The 19,493-nt window shown below is 37.7% G+C and overlaps 1 protein-coding gene across 1 annotated transcript in view; it reads right to left on the bottom strand.

Moving 5' to 3' along the window:
• LOC104073378 (glycine receptor subunit alpha-3) overlaps positions 1–19,493 on the bottom strand; it is a 69,911-nt gene that overhangs the window by 10,600 nt on the left and 39,818 nt on the right. The window contains exons 5-6 of the mRNA XM_009573107.1: positions 14,154–14,291; positions 1,063–1,277 (exon numbers count right to left, since the gene is read on the bottom strand). Of these exons, the coding sequence (XP_009571402.1) occupies positions 1,063–1,277; positions 14,154–14,291 (353 nt within the window). The remainder of the gene's footprint in view (positions 1–1,062; positions 1,278–14,153; positions 14,292–19,493) is intronic.

Below are 19,493 nucleotides of genomic sequence, written 5' to 3' on the forward strand. Positions count from 1 at the left end.
AGAAAAGGGAAAATAATAATGGTAATGATAGAATATACAAAACAAGTGATGCACAATGCAATTGCTCACGACCCACGCTGACCGATAACCAAGTAGCGCTCGGTACTTCCTGGATCACGCCTACCATTCATATACTGAGCATGATGTCACATGGTATGGAATACCCCATTAGCCAGCTGGGCTGGCTGTCCTGATTATGTTCCCTCCCATCTTGTGTACCTAGCTCAGTCAGTAGGCATGGGAGCTGTCCTTGGACTAGGAGGGCACTTAGCAACAACTGAAAACATCAGTGTGTTATCAACATTCTCCTCATACCAAATCCAAAACACAGCACTAGGAAGAAATTTAACCATATCCCAGCTGAAACCAGGACACCAAAATAACCTAAAAATACCATGTTAAAACTAATACGGAAGTGGACTTTGTGTGTTTTTCTTGTATAGGTTTTATTTCTATTAACTGCAATGGCACATGAAAATGGTCAAGGAATAACCCTTAAAATGAAAAAGAAAATCTTTAAAGCAATGACAAGTCAGAAAATTTAAATAGTTAATTATAGAAATATACTTTAAGTTATTTACATTGTGCAGGGAACCATTCTTTATAGAATTGTTTGGAGCTATTTAGCTTCACATTTTTCTACATTTTAATGTAAATATGTTTGTAACTGGTAAGTTAATTCATAATGTAGGCAGGTTTTGGGAAAGCAATATCATTGAGAACAGGTTGGAATCTACGACCTTTAGAAATTCAGTCATATTTGCTAGCATGTCATCAGATACTGGCATCTGGAAAAGGATGAGCTAGTCAACTATTAACAAGCAGCATTTATGTAGTACTGAATAATATCGCTTTCATCACTTGCTGAGGTTTATGGAATTTAGTAGGTATGTGGTTGGCTAAGTAGTTGAGACAGGAGAGAAGTAAATATTTTGAAGTTATTTATATCCTTTAGAAGATGCTTAAATGCTAACAATTAAAACACATAAGGTTGACTGAAGGTATTTATTTGCCACATAGCATTATGACTAATGTGGTACAAACAAAGGAAATTCTGCCTACCTTTGGAAGAGATGCTCGTGAACCTGAGCTTTGTGTTGTCATGGTCAGTACAGTTGTTATGCCTAAAGCCACTCTGGCTGGAGCTGCATCCATATTGATCCAAAATGACACCCAGGAGAGAATGACGATCAAGAGGCTCGGTATGTACATCTGGATGAGATAGTAACCCATCTGCCTCTCAAGGTGAAATCGGACTTCAATACATGTAAACTTTCCTTTTTGTAACAAAGAAGAAATATTCAATAGAAATAGAATGTTCTTTAATGTCAACATCTAGTGCACCCTCTAAAGAATTTACACTCCGTCAAATATATTTATTATCTCATGAAAGATGAATGTTTTGATTTCTCTTCAGTGATTTTTAATATGTAAGGTCCCCATTATAACAGGATTATCTACTGGAAAGACAGCAGAGAGAAAACTGAAACTTTAAGAATTCGATAAGCTCTGGAACTCTTCTTTCCTTATAAAGAGATGACCGAAACACAAATCATTATGACATAGGAAAGTTCCTCTGTGTGATCACACTTGTTATCCCACTTAGTGTTTAGAAATAGTGCAGTATGCAAAGAAAAGGTTTGCTCTCCCATTGTATGAAGTCTCCTTTACCTTTTGGTTCAATTTTAAGCTTAAATTTCTTTTTTTTTTAATCCAACGAATTTGGAAAAAATGTAGTAAGATCAGTGTGGGTGATCAATAGGAGATTTTGCTAAATCTCTCCCTTTACCCCCCTTCAAACTGTTCCAACTCAAAAGTATAATGTAATAGACTTATTTATGATCTTATCCTATACTAATTTAATGTATTGTGTATTATGCTGTGACAATAGTGTTAGGCACACAGAAATGAGTTTCAGATAAAGTCAAACTGTAATGTTTTTATTCTAGGTGTATTAAGTGCTTGGAAATATCTTCTGAACTTTGTTATTTTCATAACAGTTCTATTAACAGGCCACCAGTTCTTTCTACGATGTCATAGTAAATGTGATTGTATGACATTTTTATTCTACTGAGGAACTAAAAAAAACATATTTAGAAAGACGGTAGTTATGATGTTCAATTTTAAAATGACATGATCTATCTCAGGAGTTTTATATCTGCCAGCTCAGTTCCATTCCTAATTGCCAGTGCTTTCCGAATCCTACCTACACTCCTGAAATGTGTTCCAAATCCTGGCTTAAGCATCTGCTGCCCCAGCTTCAAAACTGATTTCTGCTTCAATCAAGGAATTAAGTCCTGGTTTAACAAAGTGAATGGGAATTTTGGTGTTTTCTTCAGAGAAGGCCAGGATTTCCCCCCACGTTTCTCTTCCAGTATCTTCAAAAGGATATTTACATATGATACATTCTTTTACTTACTTAGCAGTTCAGCACACCCCACATAACTAGAAGTTCTGCTCTGACTGGCCTTTGTCGGAATCATATTCTTACTTCAAGCTGGTCCTTACCCTGAAGATTTCTTTTTTGTGACATTTGTTCTGTTAATTCAGCAGCCTTGGACAGCAGCAGTCCCTCTCTCTCTCATACATCACAGTAAATCATGGTGGTAAGGAGTGACAGAAATGCATCAACCAAATCTAGGTCTCTTGCAAAGCCATTTTATTTGGCATCGTATCAGCAAGAATTACAGTTCAACATGCAACATTTTCTTCTTATAGGGTCCTATATTCTTCTTTCAAAACAAATTAGGAAGAAAAACTAAGCAGCGTCAGAATGGGTAATATATGCTTAATTGGAGTGCCAATAAACATTGGCTATTGCTTGTGCAATGTTTTTTTTCTCTAGAGAAAGGTGGGATAAGAGTCTCTTTCCTGAGTACTCAAGTGGGCTTGAACTATTACAGAGATCTCAGCACAAAAATACTGTGGTCCTAAACAAGGAGCAATAAATAATATATTAGCTCTGATGTGGTTTATTTTTATGTAGTGGAAAGTTTGCCAGGTTTGAACTAAGGAGAAAGAGACTGTGGACAGTCTCTTCCAGCTGTGGACAACAGAACCCTAACAAAATGAAAGAGATTCTGAATGAAAGGAGTGCAAATGGAATATATTGTAACCACAGAAAAGGAGAGAAAAGAGACGGGGTTATGAAGAGGCCAGAACTGGGACTGAGTGATGTGTCAGAGGAATTACACTGAATGATTTCTTTGCTTGGTTTTGTATTTTTGTAAACATCATTGGCCAAGGTAAAAAAAACAAAACCAAAAACAAACCAAAAACAAAACAAAAAAATGAAAAAAAGAAAGTGAAGTGTGTCTCAAAGTGGAAAAATATCTTTGCTTAACTCCACAGAATGTGTGACTTAGAGTCCTGTTTTTGTCTTAGGCCCAGGGAGTTTATGGACATGCCAGTCATATGTCCACTGCTTCCCAGTCAAGACCACTCTGTTCCTCATTTGCTCTGTTCCAGTGCAGCACTGAAAAATTAGCTTAATATGGGGCAACTCCCCGGGGAGACTGGTGGCTACCCAGGTAGACACTTCTCTCTGTTACTGCACTGCTGACTATTGGCTTTCTCACCAGTGGAAGACAGCAGAGGAGAAAGGCAGCAGCTGGAAGTCAGTCTTGGCACTGCAGTTGCAGCAGTTGCTGGTCTAAGTGTGGAAGGGTTGATGTTAGTTTTTGCCCTTCCTGGCTGAGATCAGAACCACCTGCATAAACTTGACTAATGAAGCAGAATGGAAAAAAAAAAAACGTTTGCACTAGCAGATGTGAGCTTCAGCTAGGAGGCAGCCAGCAGAGGCTGTGCTGTTGTTTCCCAGCTGAAGCCAGCATCCAGCTGTTGGCCTCCTTTCTCTTCCTGTATTCCATTCCAAATTCAAAGCCAGGTTAGCTGTGATTTAATCTATTTGACTGGATGCTTGAATGGATCAGAAGAGACATACCCATTAAGTCATCTCAGCTGGGGAAGGAGGTAGACAAGCAGCTAAGAGCATTGCTCTGATAATTGATTCGCAGCACATGTGGGATAAGCTCGCGTTCATTCTGATATGCACTGTAAACGTCACGGAGAGTGGCTAGGAGGAGTATACGAAACCTTTGTGGTGATGTGGTTTTGCTGACATTGAGTAACAAATTAAGGCACGATGCTAGTTTCAGACCATAGCTAAATATAGACGTGCACACAATCCATGCAATGGACAGATTTTTTTAATGCAAAAGAAAGAACAGCTATTGAGGGCTTCCTAAAGGATACGCATTTTTTCCTGAAACGGAGGTAAACTTCTTTGTGTTTGTAAGTCTAGCCTAACCAGGGATTCAAGTGTGATAAAGGCACCACAAGTGTTGCTTTGCTGAATGCTGTACCTATGCACATGAAGTGAACATACTGGTATATATACATGTGATGGTGTATTTTTCTCTCTTACACAAGTTCTTTGGTAACAATATCAGATCTGGCATGATTTTAATGCCATGTCCACACTGAAACCAATATTCTAGTGGAAAAATATATATTCCAGTCAGTCTATATGATTTTTCTTTCCCCCGGAAAGTATAAGTGGCTTTTCTTGGGGGTCAGTGTCTAGGTCACATAATCTTTTTCTGGTTGTTGCTGCTGTGGCCAACTGTGGGTAACAACAGAAGAGCAATTTTCTACCTTAGCACTCCTTCACACTGCACAGCCTCCTTGGACCATGGCAGGTGTTGTTTAACCAGTGGGTTATGCAGGCAGCAGTATGTCTATGTGATTAAAAGGCACTGCCAGCACTGTGGAATGTACAAGGGAAATCAAGCATAAGTAGTAGCTTTCAGTCCATACGGAGTCCTTCTTTTCAGTTTCATCTGCCTCAAACTGCTCCAGAGGCATAGTTCGTAGAACTTAAATGTATTTGCAACCCTTTTTAGCAACCCTTAAGATATCCCTTAGGGATAGCTCTTCTTACTGTACCCTTACAATATCATGGTCACATTTGCAATTCCCAGGAAGGCTGAGTAGCTGTTTCTGAAGCTACACAGAAAGTTTTCATAATGGAGAATCACCTTAGGAAACTAAGCCAAGGAAATAGTGTGCCTGAAAAATAATTAATAAAGATAAGCGAATAATAATTATTAAATAACTATGAAATTAAAAATTAATAACAAAATATAAAATGAATAAGTATAAACAAAAAAAAGGAACTAAACATGCAGAGATTCAACTGTTAGTCCATGCAGAATGGAGAGATATCTACTGAAGGTGCTAGTTCTTGATACTACTTTAGATACTAGTAAGTCATAATCTGGCTTTCCTTATAAGAAAAGCCATTGATAACACTAATATCTTGTCTATTGTGAAATATTTTATAGATGTAGAGAAGACTGTGGCCTAAAGAATATATAGCTTAATGAAATTACATTAAACTATTTACTGAAGGATTTTATACTTGCTGAATAGAGAACGGTTCAAAGCTTAGCAAAATTGAACTAAACTAAGTTGAGCAAATCTGAATAAATCTTTATGAAGCCCTGCAGAGTATGCGTCTTAGATCTGGGAAGCGGATATTTTATATTCTGACTCCAACACATCTGTAAATATGTATGTAGACTACACAATTCTGTTTTTACCAGTGACTGATGACCAACAAACAGCCAGCCCAAGGGCCAGGATATTGCTAGCTATGGAAATTTGCTAACAGATTCCTGGGGCAATTGAACTGTGATGATGGTCCTCTGCTCTAGCACTGCATTTTCCCCCTTGAAAAACAGCTAGAGACACAGGTTTAACATGAGGTTAAGTACTGAGAGACAGCAGGAAAGGAGAAGGGAAGAGTGAGACTTCTTCAGTGGATAGGATATGCTCAGCCTAAATGGCTGACTTAGATTTAGATCCCTTAATACAATATAGAGCTTCTCCCATTTGTCTGTCTTCTGGAAATCCCTTTCTTAAGCAGCTCAAGTCCTCTACTCCCCATAAACATCCTAAGCATTCAAGATCAATCTGAGCTTGAAAATTGTGTTAGACAGAGTATTTATTTCTAGGTGCTATTCTGAACCTCTGCAGTGTTTACCATTTTTAGACTTGTAAAAATCACAGTTCCTCATTTTATGTGGGAAAGACAACATATTGCAAAAGCCAGCTGGCACACTTTTCTCTACAGAGAGAAAAGTAAAGACAGTCCTCTCTTCTAGAAGCCAAAGTTAAAGACTTCTTGTAAGACAAAACAACAGGTGGACTCAAGAAACAGGGAGACAGGAGAAAGGAATAGAAAATGCAGTACAGATTACTGTGGTGAATATAGTCACACCAATTGCCTAATTAATGTTTGCTATCTCATAAGTGTCTCTGAAGAGATTCATTAAAGTAGGTAGATAAAAAGCTAGCTTTATTGAGATATCTAGGTAAAATTGGGTTTTATCTAGATTAGCTAGATAAAATGATAGTAACCCAATGCTAGTGTGAGATTCTGGATGTACGGTTTTGGTACTATAGTCTTTGCACATAAGTTGCTCTGCAGAGTGGTTTTATAGACAGGGAACCTGAAAGCACTTTATATGGATAAAGTAGAATGTCTAGATAATGTTTATTTAAAAAAAAAAAAAAATCTTGAGGAAAAAAAACCCCACACCCTGCAAGGTCTAGCTAGGGCTCTACTTCTAGCTTCAAAGGAGAAACAGTACAAACTAAATTATATTTCTAAGGTGCTGTGATGGTAGTCCTAGAGGGAGGATAAGAAGAAACGGTAGCTGAGTAACTGCAATTCTCAAGATGCTGTTTAGTTGAATAATCAGAGTTTGTATGGATTGATGCAATGTGGCTACTGCACTTTATGACTTTCATTGTTTTCTAATGATTAATACCTTGGATTCCCAGTTTCTCACTAAATAGTTGCCATTGCAATGGTTTGAATATTCTTGTCTACTCTCTGTACCTTTGTATGATGGAAAAAAGGACCAACATTTACTCAAAACAAATGTCTATTGCAGGAAAACTCACACTGACAATAAGTTGTGAGAGGCTTTTAGATTGCTATTTGGCTGCAACCTAACATGATCTAACTGCAGGCCATAATAGTCTTTGTCTTTGCTGTATTTTTCCAGCCCTTTCTTAAGGCTGGTTCTGGCACTCATCTCATCCTGAGCTGGGACATTTTGGTGTGCTAGGTAGTAGAAAGCTAGTCCTTTATGTATGTGTTAGAGCCCCAGACAGACGAAGTTTTGATTTTTGAAACCAAATCATTCATCATGTAATTAATCAAGGCTTTTGTTAAGTGCCCTGCATATGTGAGCCTTAATGTTTTAGGTTATCTAGTATATAGGACAGAATCATCTTGGCAAAGGTTGCTATTGTCTTTAGTGAGAGTGAGGGTATTGGCTCCAAGCGTCCTCAGACAAACTGGATTAATGGAAAAAAAACCCCAATCCCGAAGCCCAAATGGAAAGCTTTCTATTTTTGAAGTTAATAACATTGAAAGAAATTTTCTGAGGACAATTTTATGTTCTAACTGAAATAACTGTTTGGCTAAAAACAAGACATAGTCTCAGAATGAAATAAACTATATTGCTGTAAGAGGGATGACATAGACCACCAGCACTTTCCTTCTGCCTTTTGTTATGTGCTTTCTTTTTGCTCTGCATCTGCTAAAATAAGGCCACAATTAACCTCTCTTGGCTACAAAGTACAGTGTGTTATGTATCACACTGTAATCATGATGGCAGATGATTTTCACAGAAAGCATGAAGAAGGAAAATGAAATATATAAACTGACTTTTCCATGAGGCAGTTCTGCTCCTTTTACTTTCTCTTCTGTTTGAGTCATTATCAGAATCACCACTAGGCAAGCAGTCTAGCTGAGTTTACCTTGTTCAGTAAAAAGACTTCCTTTTTACTCCTCCCAGAATGTTACACTGCCATTTAAGAGGCATTCTGCTTTACTTATTACTGAAATACAGTTAAATACTTTCTGTCCTTTTGCCTTCCCATTATAAAATTTCTTAAATAAACAAGATACTCCATTAATTACATGTATGTGCAAAGCTGGTTATTTCAAGAGACTGTGTCTATAATATTGATTACATATAAGTAAAGTTAGCTGAAATTATTTTCATACCTCTCTAAGAAGGAGACAGGGTAATTAAAAATCACGTGGTAAGTGCAGTCTCTAGATACTTTTTGCCATTTGCACTGAAATATAAATTGCAATTTGAGTATATTTTGCAGATAAAAAACTGCTTATAAAGGTATGTGCCTTTTCCTCATGGTGAAACATTCAGGCTGTATCTGTGATCATGCAGCCTGACTAGAAATGATGATTTTTGAGTGTCTGGCATGTAGAACTAGAGGAGTTCTCATATATATGGCTGGTGTCTATGTATCTAAAGCCAAGATTCACAAAACGACTGTAGGAATGTACTACCATTCAGCTTTTTTTTCAAGTCACAGTCTGTGGATATCAGTGGCATATTGGGGGATATTGGTGCTGGTGCTGTCACCTGCCAATGACTACGTAAGTTCTTGGTCAGGAAGGAAGGGACTTTGGAAACAAATACTGGGGCAGGTGGTAAACTTAATATTTGTGTAAGATTGATAATGACTGCAGTGAAAGAAAGTTGAAAATAAATGTGGAAAAGAGCAACTAATTTTTTTTCAGCTTGATGAATTTGCACTTCCCATCTCTCTCAGAATGGAGGACCAAGCTGCCATTCAGAGGGACCTCCGTAGGCTGGAGGAACAGACCCGCTGCAACATCATGACAGTCAGCAAAGACAAATGCACAGTTCTGCAATGAGGATGGGGTAACCCCAAGCACTGGTGCAGACTGGGGATGTTCTGGGCAGGTAGCAGTTCTGCAGGAAAGGCCTGGGAGCGTGGCAGATACGGAGTTGAACAGAAGTCACCAGAACAGATATCAAGTTGAACAGAATTCTTGTGATGTGAAAGACTAGTCCCAAGGCAGTGCTGTTTTCTGTGTCTAGGGATGGTCATGTCCTCAGCCTGTCATAGACTCTGTTTGTTTTTCAAAGTGTTTATAATTTCTCCTTTTTCAGTGAAGGACTAAGCAGCTTAAAACATTTCACACCTATAGAATACATCCTGGATAGAAAGTACAAACTTCCTTTTCTGAGAAGTGGTCTATGAAAAAACCCTGAGGGGTTAAAAAGCCATGGCTTAAAAATCACTGCTATAGTCTCAAAAAGAATGGTTTAGGTATTTGTCAAAACAAGTAGGGGTTTGAGTTCTTGTCAGAGTAAGGCATCAAAGCTATGTCCCCTGTAATCACTATCATGTTGGCAGCAAAATGGGCCAATATAAGGCATTAAGTCAGTTGAAGATAGGACCTAGAAGGGGCACAATCTACAGATTGTTAAGCAACTTGTTTGACCTTAAGGGAGAACCAAAGGGATCATGAGAAAAGATTGTGTTTGGGATGGATGTGTTAGGAGGTTGAGTGGGGAATGTGGAATTAAGGAAGCGGGCCGTTCATCAAGATCGCAGATTTAAGGATACAGAGTTATCAGAAACGGTCACATACAGAACCTACCAGTTCTGGTGGTGAGTGTAGTAACCATAGCTCCGCTGTTTCCAGGACCACTACATCCAGTACTTTGAGCCATCACCCATCAATAGACATGACAGTTCTGAGCAGCATCATTCAAGTGCAGGTGTAGTGCACTATCCATGGTGGTGAAGTAAAGAGATTCAGAGTATTTCTGTTTGTGCCTGTTAGCCAATGCTATTGTGTATAAATTCATGCTTCGTATATTGGGCTTTTTGCAGCCGTGATTGAAATTACCTGTGATTGAAATTAGAATTGGGTGTTGCATAAAAGCCTAGGGGAGCAATGCACGTGACATAGGAAGTGAATGAGGATGAAGTAAAGCAAGACCATCCATTGCTCACATGTGATTTTTCTGGTTGTTAAGATTCTATTTCACTTCCCAAATTTGTCACTGCGGATATGCCAGTGGACACAAAAACATGAAAATAGCCAGAAATGTTGTTGCGTCACTTCAGAACACAAGACTTGATGAGCCATTATGCTGTACTGTTGCTGAAACTGTCATATCCCTATATTTAGAAGCAGTTTGTTTTTCAAGCTGTGGTTACAGTGATCCATTTTCAATTGCGCATGAAACACTGATGACACATGCGCTGATGAGTTTCCACATACTGTCCTGAAGCTTCATGTTAATTTGTTTCACAGGGAGACTTTTGGGGTTTTTCTTCTGTTTTACGGGATGTCTCAGAAAAACTTTCTGTCAACTAAACTTAAATTGAAAACTCTTCTTTGGACACTTATTGTACCAACTGCAGTTTCTTAGCGTTCTTTTAAGAATCTTTTAATCTAATCTGTTGTAGGCCAGAGAAATGGGCTTTATTTCTAGTTTTGAAAAACGATTTTTTTTGTTTCTTGTGGAGTATCCTAAAGGGGTATCTGTCTACAGTATCTCATTGCAGGAGCATTAAGAAAGCACATTACTGGTCACATATTCCAATGATGAGTGGGGTCCCTCAGGGATCAGTACTGGGACGGGACCAGTATTATTTAACATCTTTGTCGGGGACATGGACAGTGGGGTTGAGTGCACCCTCAGAAAGTTTGTGGATGACACCAAGCTGTGTGTGGTATGCTTGATACTCTAGAGGGAAGGGATGCCAATTCAGAGAGACCTTGAGAGGCTAGAGAGGTGGGCCATGCGAACCTCATGAAGTTCAACAAGGCCAAGTGTAAGATCCTGCACCTGGGTCAGGGCAATCCCAAACACGGGTACAGGCTTGGTGATGAGTGGATTGAGAGCAGCCCTGCGGAGAAGGACTTTGGGGTATTGGTGGATGAAAAACTGAATATGAGCCGGCAATGTGCACTAGCAGCCCAGAAAGTCAATCACATCCTGGGCTGCATCAAAAGAAGCGTAGCCAGCAAGTCAAGGGAGGTGATTCTGCCCCTCTACTCCACTCTCGTGAGACCCCACCTGGAGTACTGTGTTCAGCTCTGGGGTCCCCAGCATAAGAAAGACATGGACCTACTCTAGTGGGTCCAGAGGAGGGCCACGAAGATGATCAGGGGGCTGGAGCACCTCCTGTATGAGGACAGGCTGAGAGATTTGGGGTTGTTCAGCCCAGAGAAGAGAAGGTTCTGGGGAGACCTTGTAGCGGCCTTCCAGTACTGAAAGGGGTCCTACAGGAGAGATGGGGAGGGACTCTTTATCAGGGAGTGTAGCGATAGAACGAAGGGTAACAGTTTTAAACTGAAAGAGGGTAGATTTTGATTAGATATTAGGAAGAAATTCTTTACTATGAGGGTGGTGAGGCACTGGAACAGGTTGCCCAGAGAAGTTGTGGATGCCCCACCCCTGGAAGTGTTCAAGGCCAGGTTGGATGGGTCTTCGAGCACCCTGGTCTGTGGAAGGTGTCCCTGCCCATGGCAGGAGTGTTGGAACTAGATGATCTTTAAGATGCCTTCCAACCCAAACCATTCTATGATTCTATTATATGACCTAATAGAGGAAAAGAAACTCTTAGTTGTTGTTGTCTTTTAATATAATGTTTGGGGTTTTTTAGCCTATACACGGTAGTTAATAACACTGGTTGTAACAAAGAAATGAAAGGCACTCCCACCTTCCTAGAAACCAAACCAAGCCCCTCTAATTTAATTAAATTAACTTCATACTGAAGACTTGAATAAAAAAAAATACTCGGGAGAAAATACTGTTATCCTGAAAAGGAGAATATCACAATAAATGTAGTTCTGCATGAGTAAAACTTTTCTTTCTGGTTTGCCCTGCCGAAGTTTTTCCAGATTTGTACCTGTAATTTTGGAGCTGTAATTCAGAGCAGGCCACTTTGCTGCTTCCTCTGGTGAGGAAATAACCTTCTGCCTGCAGCCAGTGCCACTCAGCATTACATTTTTTTTCCCTGCCAGTCATAGGCAGGTCCCACAGCTGTGCAATTGTCTTCTTGTTTGCGGAGGTCTTTTAAAGTCTTCATCCTGAAGTGTATGGTGGGTGCTTGCATCCAGGCTTCCAAGTTTTCTGTGTTAGTAAATGGCTCAACTTTTTATGGACAAATTAAATGGTCCAATTATTTTTTTAAGTAGAGGCACGAACTTCAGCCATCTTTTCAGCGTTGTGGGCTGCACTCACATTTTAGAGCACCTGTTTGGCCACAGAAATGCAGTTTGGCCAAAGCAATACAGAAATATAACAGACTGATGATTGGCCACACTGTCCTCTAGAGCTAACAGTAAACCCCTTCTCCCACCTAAATGTGACAGTGGTTGCAAGTGTGACATGTGTGCCAGGATAAGCACACTCATCTCACAGGCACATTTTGAGAGTCATGAGACCTCACATGCAGGTAATAACATCTGTTGCTCCCACTTCTCAGCTCGTTTTAGGGCCACGGTGAAAAAGACAGTAGATGTAAGTTGACCCCATGCAACCTGGTGTGTTATGCCTAGGCCTAGCATGTTTTCCTATTTCTGCTTGGAAGAAAATTAATACCAACTTAAATAGGCTTGAAACACAGGTTACGAAGAAAAAGGGAGTGGCTCAAAAATATTGAAAAAATGAAGTTTCTGTCAAAATCAAAAGGTTTAAACTCTGATGATTGTAATGAAATTTCTCAGACAAACGAGTAAGAGTACAATTCAGCTTTGGATGAGATGTTTGGAAACCACCGGAAATTCTGACATTTTAAAACAGGTTTCCGTTCAATATCAGATTAAGTACCATAGTAATGTTTTAATTCCTCAGTTAGAGATTTTTAATGCATCATATTGTCCAAAAGAACTTTGGAAAAATGAGGAGAATACTTTCTACCACAAATTCTCATTTTTTAATGTCACTGTACAGTTACAGGCACATGTTAAAATGGCACAAAAGCAGAGGAATCCTAAGAAGGAAGAAGAGGTTGCCTATATATCTCAAAGGAGACAGAGAAAAATAATGAAAATAAAATTTTCTTCTTTGTCATAAGGATTATGGTAAAAAGAAAAAAGGAATAATATGAATTTCATTACTATCATTAACAAAGGGATGTTTGAGTGAAGAAATTACCCTGCTACAGGATATGTATCTCTATTTTTGGAAGGTTTTTAAGGATTAGGCAGATACTAGTACTTGTACAGTAAAAGTGCATGGTTTGTATTTCCAATTTATTTTAGGGAACACTTCAAAATCTCCCCACTCTAAATGGAAATTATTACAAAACCTTTCCCTCCCTTAGGGCACCATGGCAGCTGTGATAAAACTCAGTGTTGAAAAACACTCTTCCTTAATTTTGCTTGCAGCAGGACATTCCTTATGAATGCCACCTATTTAATTTTCTCCCCTCTGCCATTTCAGCAGAATCCAAATAAATCATTGTAAACTTAAATTTCAAGATACATTTAATCCAGAATCATACTGGAGAGCAGAAATTAAGAGAGATATGGATTAGAATAAAAGAGTTCTAGTTTTTTTTTTCTCATGAGAAGATGGAAGCTATTCATTCTTAGCCTTTGCTACATGTTTTTTGAGGATTATTATGCTAGTGATTGTCCAGTTATTGACATAATTTTTTTACAATTTAAAATAAAATAACTATATTATTAATGTTAAACCCCCTCCTTTTCAAATAATCCCAGAGATTATGAGTTCTACAAAGATGATGGCAGTTCTACAAAGGCTTCAACCCAGAAAGGCCACGTCTAGTTTGGACACCTGGCCATTGTACACTAAAGATCCTTTCAGCTTGTTTGCATTGCCCCCTTACTGTATGAACTAGGGCAGGGACAGCTGGCTTGGCAATCTTGTGTCCCTTTTTCCTGACTGAGCCAGCACATGCTTAGTGCACCACGTACGGACCTTTGGATTTCAGCAGTGCTTCATATCCCACTGTGTACATGTGGTCATGGCACCCATTGTAAAAATAAAACTCCTGACTGAATTGCTTCTGAATTATTTCAACTATGTATTTCCTAAGCTTACTGAAATACAAGATTGATCAGCCTTCAGGTAGTTTTATTTTGTTGTGTCAGTTATTTAGGACTGCATTATCCTGCACAATGCACCTGTACTTTTTAATCTTCTGGTGAGTTCAGTGACAATATGTAAAAAAAAAAACCCAACAACTTTCCAAAATAACAATAAATGTTAAATGTCTTTCCAATTTTAATCACTAATATGCTTTCCTACCTGTATTGTAATGCTTGGTGCAGTAACATAAATCCTTTTCTTCTTTCAACAGAAATTGTGGCAGAGTGAGACCTTCTGCTACTTGAACTGCTCCCTTTTCTTGCCATTCAAAAATGAGATCATTCATTGTGTACCCAACTAAAAAAAAAAAGAAAGGGCGCAAATAAACTCTAAGTCAGCTGCAAAATTTGAAAAGCAAGGACAAACCAAATAGCGATGACTTAAGTAAATGTCATAAAAAGGAGAAAATACAGGGGGTCTTCTTGTACCTGTTAACCAAAAAGTGTTATCTGCCATTCTAAGCCATACTGAACTAGAAAAAAAAAGCCAGTCTTATGCATCCTTTGTGAAATCTTAGTAGTCAGGTATTAATGGAATTAACAAAAGCATCAAAATCAGCTAAACATCCAATTCTTTTGGGTGCTTGGGAAAACCTTACCCTCCCCAGTCCATGAAGGATAAAATAGGCCCTTCACTCTCAGATCTTTCTCCTTTTACTTGAGGTGAAATGGTGGATTCTGAAAGCTATGTTTATGGATTTATGTAAATTTGAATTGTTAGGTACAAATCTTCAAAGAGAACAATGGATGAAAATTTCTGCAGGAGTGAGGTAATAATTGAATTGAAAAAATACTTTGAAACTGGTACAAAACAAGGGAAAGCAATTGACTGTAATCTTCTCATATTAGCTGACTGTGACATATTATGATATTAAAGGCATTCAGTTTTAATATTCAGATTCCTGCACTTATCTGTACCTAATGCATGTGTGTGTATAAGATTAAATAAAACAGCAAAAGCCGTAGTAGAAGCGCTAATTAAGGGCTAGACTTTGTAAAGGACAAGTATTTTTTCCTTCTATTTCCCTCTCTCAGTTGAATATTTGCATGGAATATCATTGGGGAAAATAGCCCTATTTCCTCTGAATATGTGATATATTAACTTTCCAGTATATCCCTGGATATATATTCCGATTTTTTTTCTGAATAAATTCTATCTGGTTATGACAACTGGGAAAAAAAAAAAAAAGGCTTCCTATTCTTATTCAGGTTTCATTAAGACTTTCTCAGAATCTAATAGATTTGGACAAAGTGAGATTTTAAGATTAAAATCTAAGACTAAATGGCTTCTATTGCTGCAATAGCTTGAATGACAAGGGTACACTTGAGCCACGTATAATAGCTTGAACCAGAAGGAAAATGGAGTAATTTTTACATCTAAATTATATAGCTTTCATTCATCTATTTTTCTTCTTTGCAATATTTCCTTTCTGTTTTAGTCCAATGTTAATGAGCTGTTGAGAATAAACTACTGATAACTGGAAATATCATTTAACCTTTCAATAACAGATTATTGTTCAAAGTATATTGTTCAGAACTTTCTAAGAGTAACTATCTGCCCACAAATACTGAAATTTTGAGTTCCAGTGAAAGAAATAACTGCTTTGGTGTGTGGGCATAAATATTTCCCCTGTTATATTCAGTACCTTCATTACTCTTTGAATACATCTATAAACGCTATTCAGTCACAATGCCCTGATATGTTCACCTCAAATCTGAGACACACTTCATCCTTTCTGATCTGTCTATGTTGAATGCACCTATAAGCTAAGAATTGGTGTTTATAAATTTAAGACTGTTTTCAACACCTCTCCTTGCTTCTAGATTCTTTGTTTCTTTTGGGGAGTACCTTTATACAAGGTATTCACAGGCACTCAGGCTGACAGTTAGTTTACTTTGACATTTTGTTGGGGCTGGATAAACATTCTAAAAATGGGACCATATCCTTTTAAATAAGTATTTAATTAAGATCAGACATTACTCAAGTCATTATAAGCATACATTAACTGTGCAAGGAAACACTTATTTTTCTGTCTTCTTGAATGCACACCATTCTATAAACACAGTCTTAAAATTCACTATTAAATGCCATAAACTGTGAAAAATCAGAAGTATAACTCTTATCAAACTTTGCATGAATTCAGACAAAAAGCAGTTGTGTGTAAAGAAGACTATAATTTGAAGCATGTAGATTATGGCCAGAAGTGATATCCCCTGAGTAAAACTCATCGAACTGACAAGAAACAACTGCTGTGTCAAAATGTATTTCACTAAATCTGCTTCTTTCATCTCTAATGTGTGCTTTTAATTTCAATTATCTACCCTGCCCACTAATTCTTCTATAGTGCAATCTATTAAAAATAATAGCAGTGTATGCAAAATGCTGATATAGTAATTCATTTTTATTATGTTTACATTTTAAATACTCAAATATAGCTTTAGCGTTCAATACTGTAACTTCAGTTTTGTAAGTCAAGATCATATTTATAAAGTAAACGTGTCTTAAAATGTAGAGGAGCTTAATGGAGATGTGAGCTTATGTTATACCAAAGAAATTTAAAATAGTATAATATGTATCATCTATCCACTAGGGATGTTAAATTAAATCAACTTAGTTTCTGTTAAATTTATGGCCCTTTATTAAATGTGAAATAGGTGGCCCAATCAAATGTGCCCATTGAATTAGGGAAATCTAAAATCTTGTAATAAGATGTAATTGGGGAAGTGAGAAAACATAAATCATTTAAGCATATTGAACTATTTAATAACACAAACTTGTCTCTAGATTTTCTTTAGTGAGCAGTGTTAATAAGGACGGGTATTCTTGATTTTCCAGCTGAAAATACTTCGTTATTTGGTACAGTACCAAATAAACTGATGATCTCTTTCTTTTTTCCAAGTACTGCATCATTCTTTCTTCTTGGCATAGAGAAAAGAAAGAAGGACTACAGTGGAAAGTATCTAGTCACCTGCAGAAATAAAACAGAATCAGAGAATTTGCAAGAACAAACTGCAGCTTATGTCCCAGGCCCATCCCAGGATATTCTATGCACAAAAAGGCAAAACCCCACATTGTTCTGTGTTAAAATTTTTTCAGGAGGAACAGCAATACTAATAGAGCTAACTAAGCTTCCTTAATATCTCAAAAAAAGGAAAATATTTTTGTTTTTTGATTAATTTTATGAAGAAGGCCTGCTGAATAGCACAGTGCTTAACATGCAGAATGCTCGTGGTATTGTGTGCACTGTGCATAAGGGGAAAAAGGCATTTCGATAGAAATGGCCATTTAAAACAGTCAGTTTTATATACAGTATATATACTGTAGTATATATACTATTAGAGTTTAAGTGTATGGTATTATATACGCAATGAGCCTAAAAATTTTTCCTCCAGCACCCTAATTTTGGGAGCTTTGCTGATTAATGTAATTAGTGTCCCTTATTGAAGTGGCTGGGCTCCCAGCAGCATGAGAAGACATCATGGCAGATTATGAAATTACCTTAAGGTTCAGTTTCAGCAACAGTCTTATGATCTTGATATGGATAAGGAACCTATGATTGCCTAGTGCCATCAACCAGGGACGGGGGGGCTAAGTGCATGGCAAGTACCAGAAGTGTAGGAAGCTTTGGTAATGAAAATTTTGAAGCCTCAAGGGCAGAGTGTTATTTTTTAGATTTAGGATCCTAGAATTGCCAATCATAAAAGTTTACAGTATTAGAATTATGTTTGTAACTTTAAAATACTGGTGCCACTGCCTCAGTTCAGTGGGACTATATACATCATTCATGCATGTGTATTTGCAGTACTGAGGCCTACATTTGAAAAATGGAAATCTGATTAGATGCTGCAACAAAGCAGGTCTCTATTAAAATGCATATACCTTACTCATCTAGATGAAAAAAATACACCCGGCCATCCACCGCTGAAATTAGTTTTACAGGAATAAAGATGAAAACAAGTAAATTATTTCATTGTCTGTATACAATTAGCAAGTGATTAGCTGAGAAAAGGCAGATGAGAGAAGTGAGGACTGGTGCTCTTCTTGTTCTAGGTTTATGCAGCACCAGTCAATCTAACTGATCAAGTTCATAATTAAAGCTGTGTTCCTGAGACACAACTGCAGTTAAAAATAATTGATCTGAATGCAGTAGTAGCCAAATAGTAAAATTCAATACGACAGTTATCTTTGTGTGGTCTCTCAAATTTTGCTTTGATATTCTTGAATAATGGCACCACTAGCAGAAAGGGTTAATTTGTTGGGTAAACATATGCAGAAACAGTTCAAACAGAATATCTTAGGCATGGATTATTCTGCCAATGGTTGATAAATATATCACAGGTTCAATCCAGTGCATGAGTTTTTCATGAAATAATCAGAAGGCATGATAAATAAAATTAAGGCAAAACATCTTAAACTGAATTCAGGAAATACTAAACCTGAAGTCCATCTGAGCTTTTGGTTCCTACTCGTCTAATTGTGTTACTTGATTAATAAATGTGCATTATCTTTGAAGCAATTTAGAGAAAACCATTCAGTAACATAACTTTAAGTAAAAGTCTAAATGCCTGTTGCTGATATTGGTCACTGTCAAAGATTAGAGATACGCTATGTGTTTTTTCCAAATGGCCTGTGTGATAAAATATCTGACAGGTTGTATTCCATTACATCGTTATCACTGTGCAAATGGAGCGGTAAAGAAAGGTCATATGATCAGATCACCTTCTTAGCAAACTCTGGGCCTGAAATGTGAAGACTTTATTCTGAACAGATGTGCGGTTACCCGTACAAACTTGCACTATATGTGTTATATTGTTAAATATGTTCTCCGTCTTGTAAGAACTGCACTGAAATATGTAGTAGTTATAAAGAACAAGATGTTTCTCTTTATGGATTCTAAGGGGTTAGGAAGATAATGGTGTCTTTATTGTGCTGTTAGGTCCATAAATACTGAGTCCACAGAAACTAGCTGGCAGGAGAGTTGGTACAATCTAGGAACCTGAATTTGAGGAAATAGAGGAACCAACTCACAGCAATGTCACAGAATGAGGAATCATGTCCCTTGCAGTTTTTAAAGTTCAGAGTCACACCTATAGAAGCCCTATCTCCCCGGCGATACCTGTTCTAGATTCTCCTCCTTACATTTGCCATGCCACGAAACCCATGCCAAATGTTAATGCGATGATGAGTTTTGCAGTTTATTTATGGTTTTTTTGGATTTGCAAAAATAGCAAAGACAATCACATTTCCTATGCCTCTAACTTTTCTATCAGGAGAGCACTGTATTTTGTCTAGGGAAATAATTTCAGTGGCCTTCAATTCAACTCTAAGAGTATAGAAAGGGGTGACCCAAAGCCAAATCAGAAGAGTGCTTTTATCAACTACACAGGAGTGTAAATGTTTATTAACTCTGCTTATAGATGCATGGAGCTTATTTTGTAGTAGACGTAAGTGCTTAGCTCTTGAATCCTGACTTCTTCTTGGGATAAGACTTGAGTGCAA

Source organism: Fulmarus glacialis, unplaced genomic scaffold (assembly GCF_000690835.1).
Source record: "Fulmarus glacialis isolate BGI_N327 unplaced genomic scaffold, ASM69083v1 scaffold30952, whole genome shotgun sequence".
Classification (NCBI taxonomy): Eukaryota; Metazoa; Chordata; class Aves; order Procellariiformes; family Procellariidae; genus Fulmarus; species Fulmarus glacialis.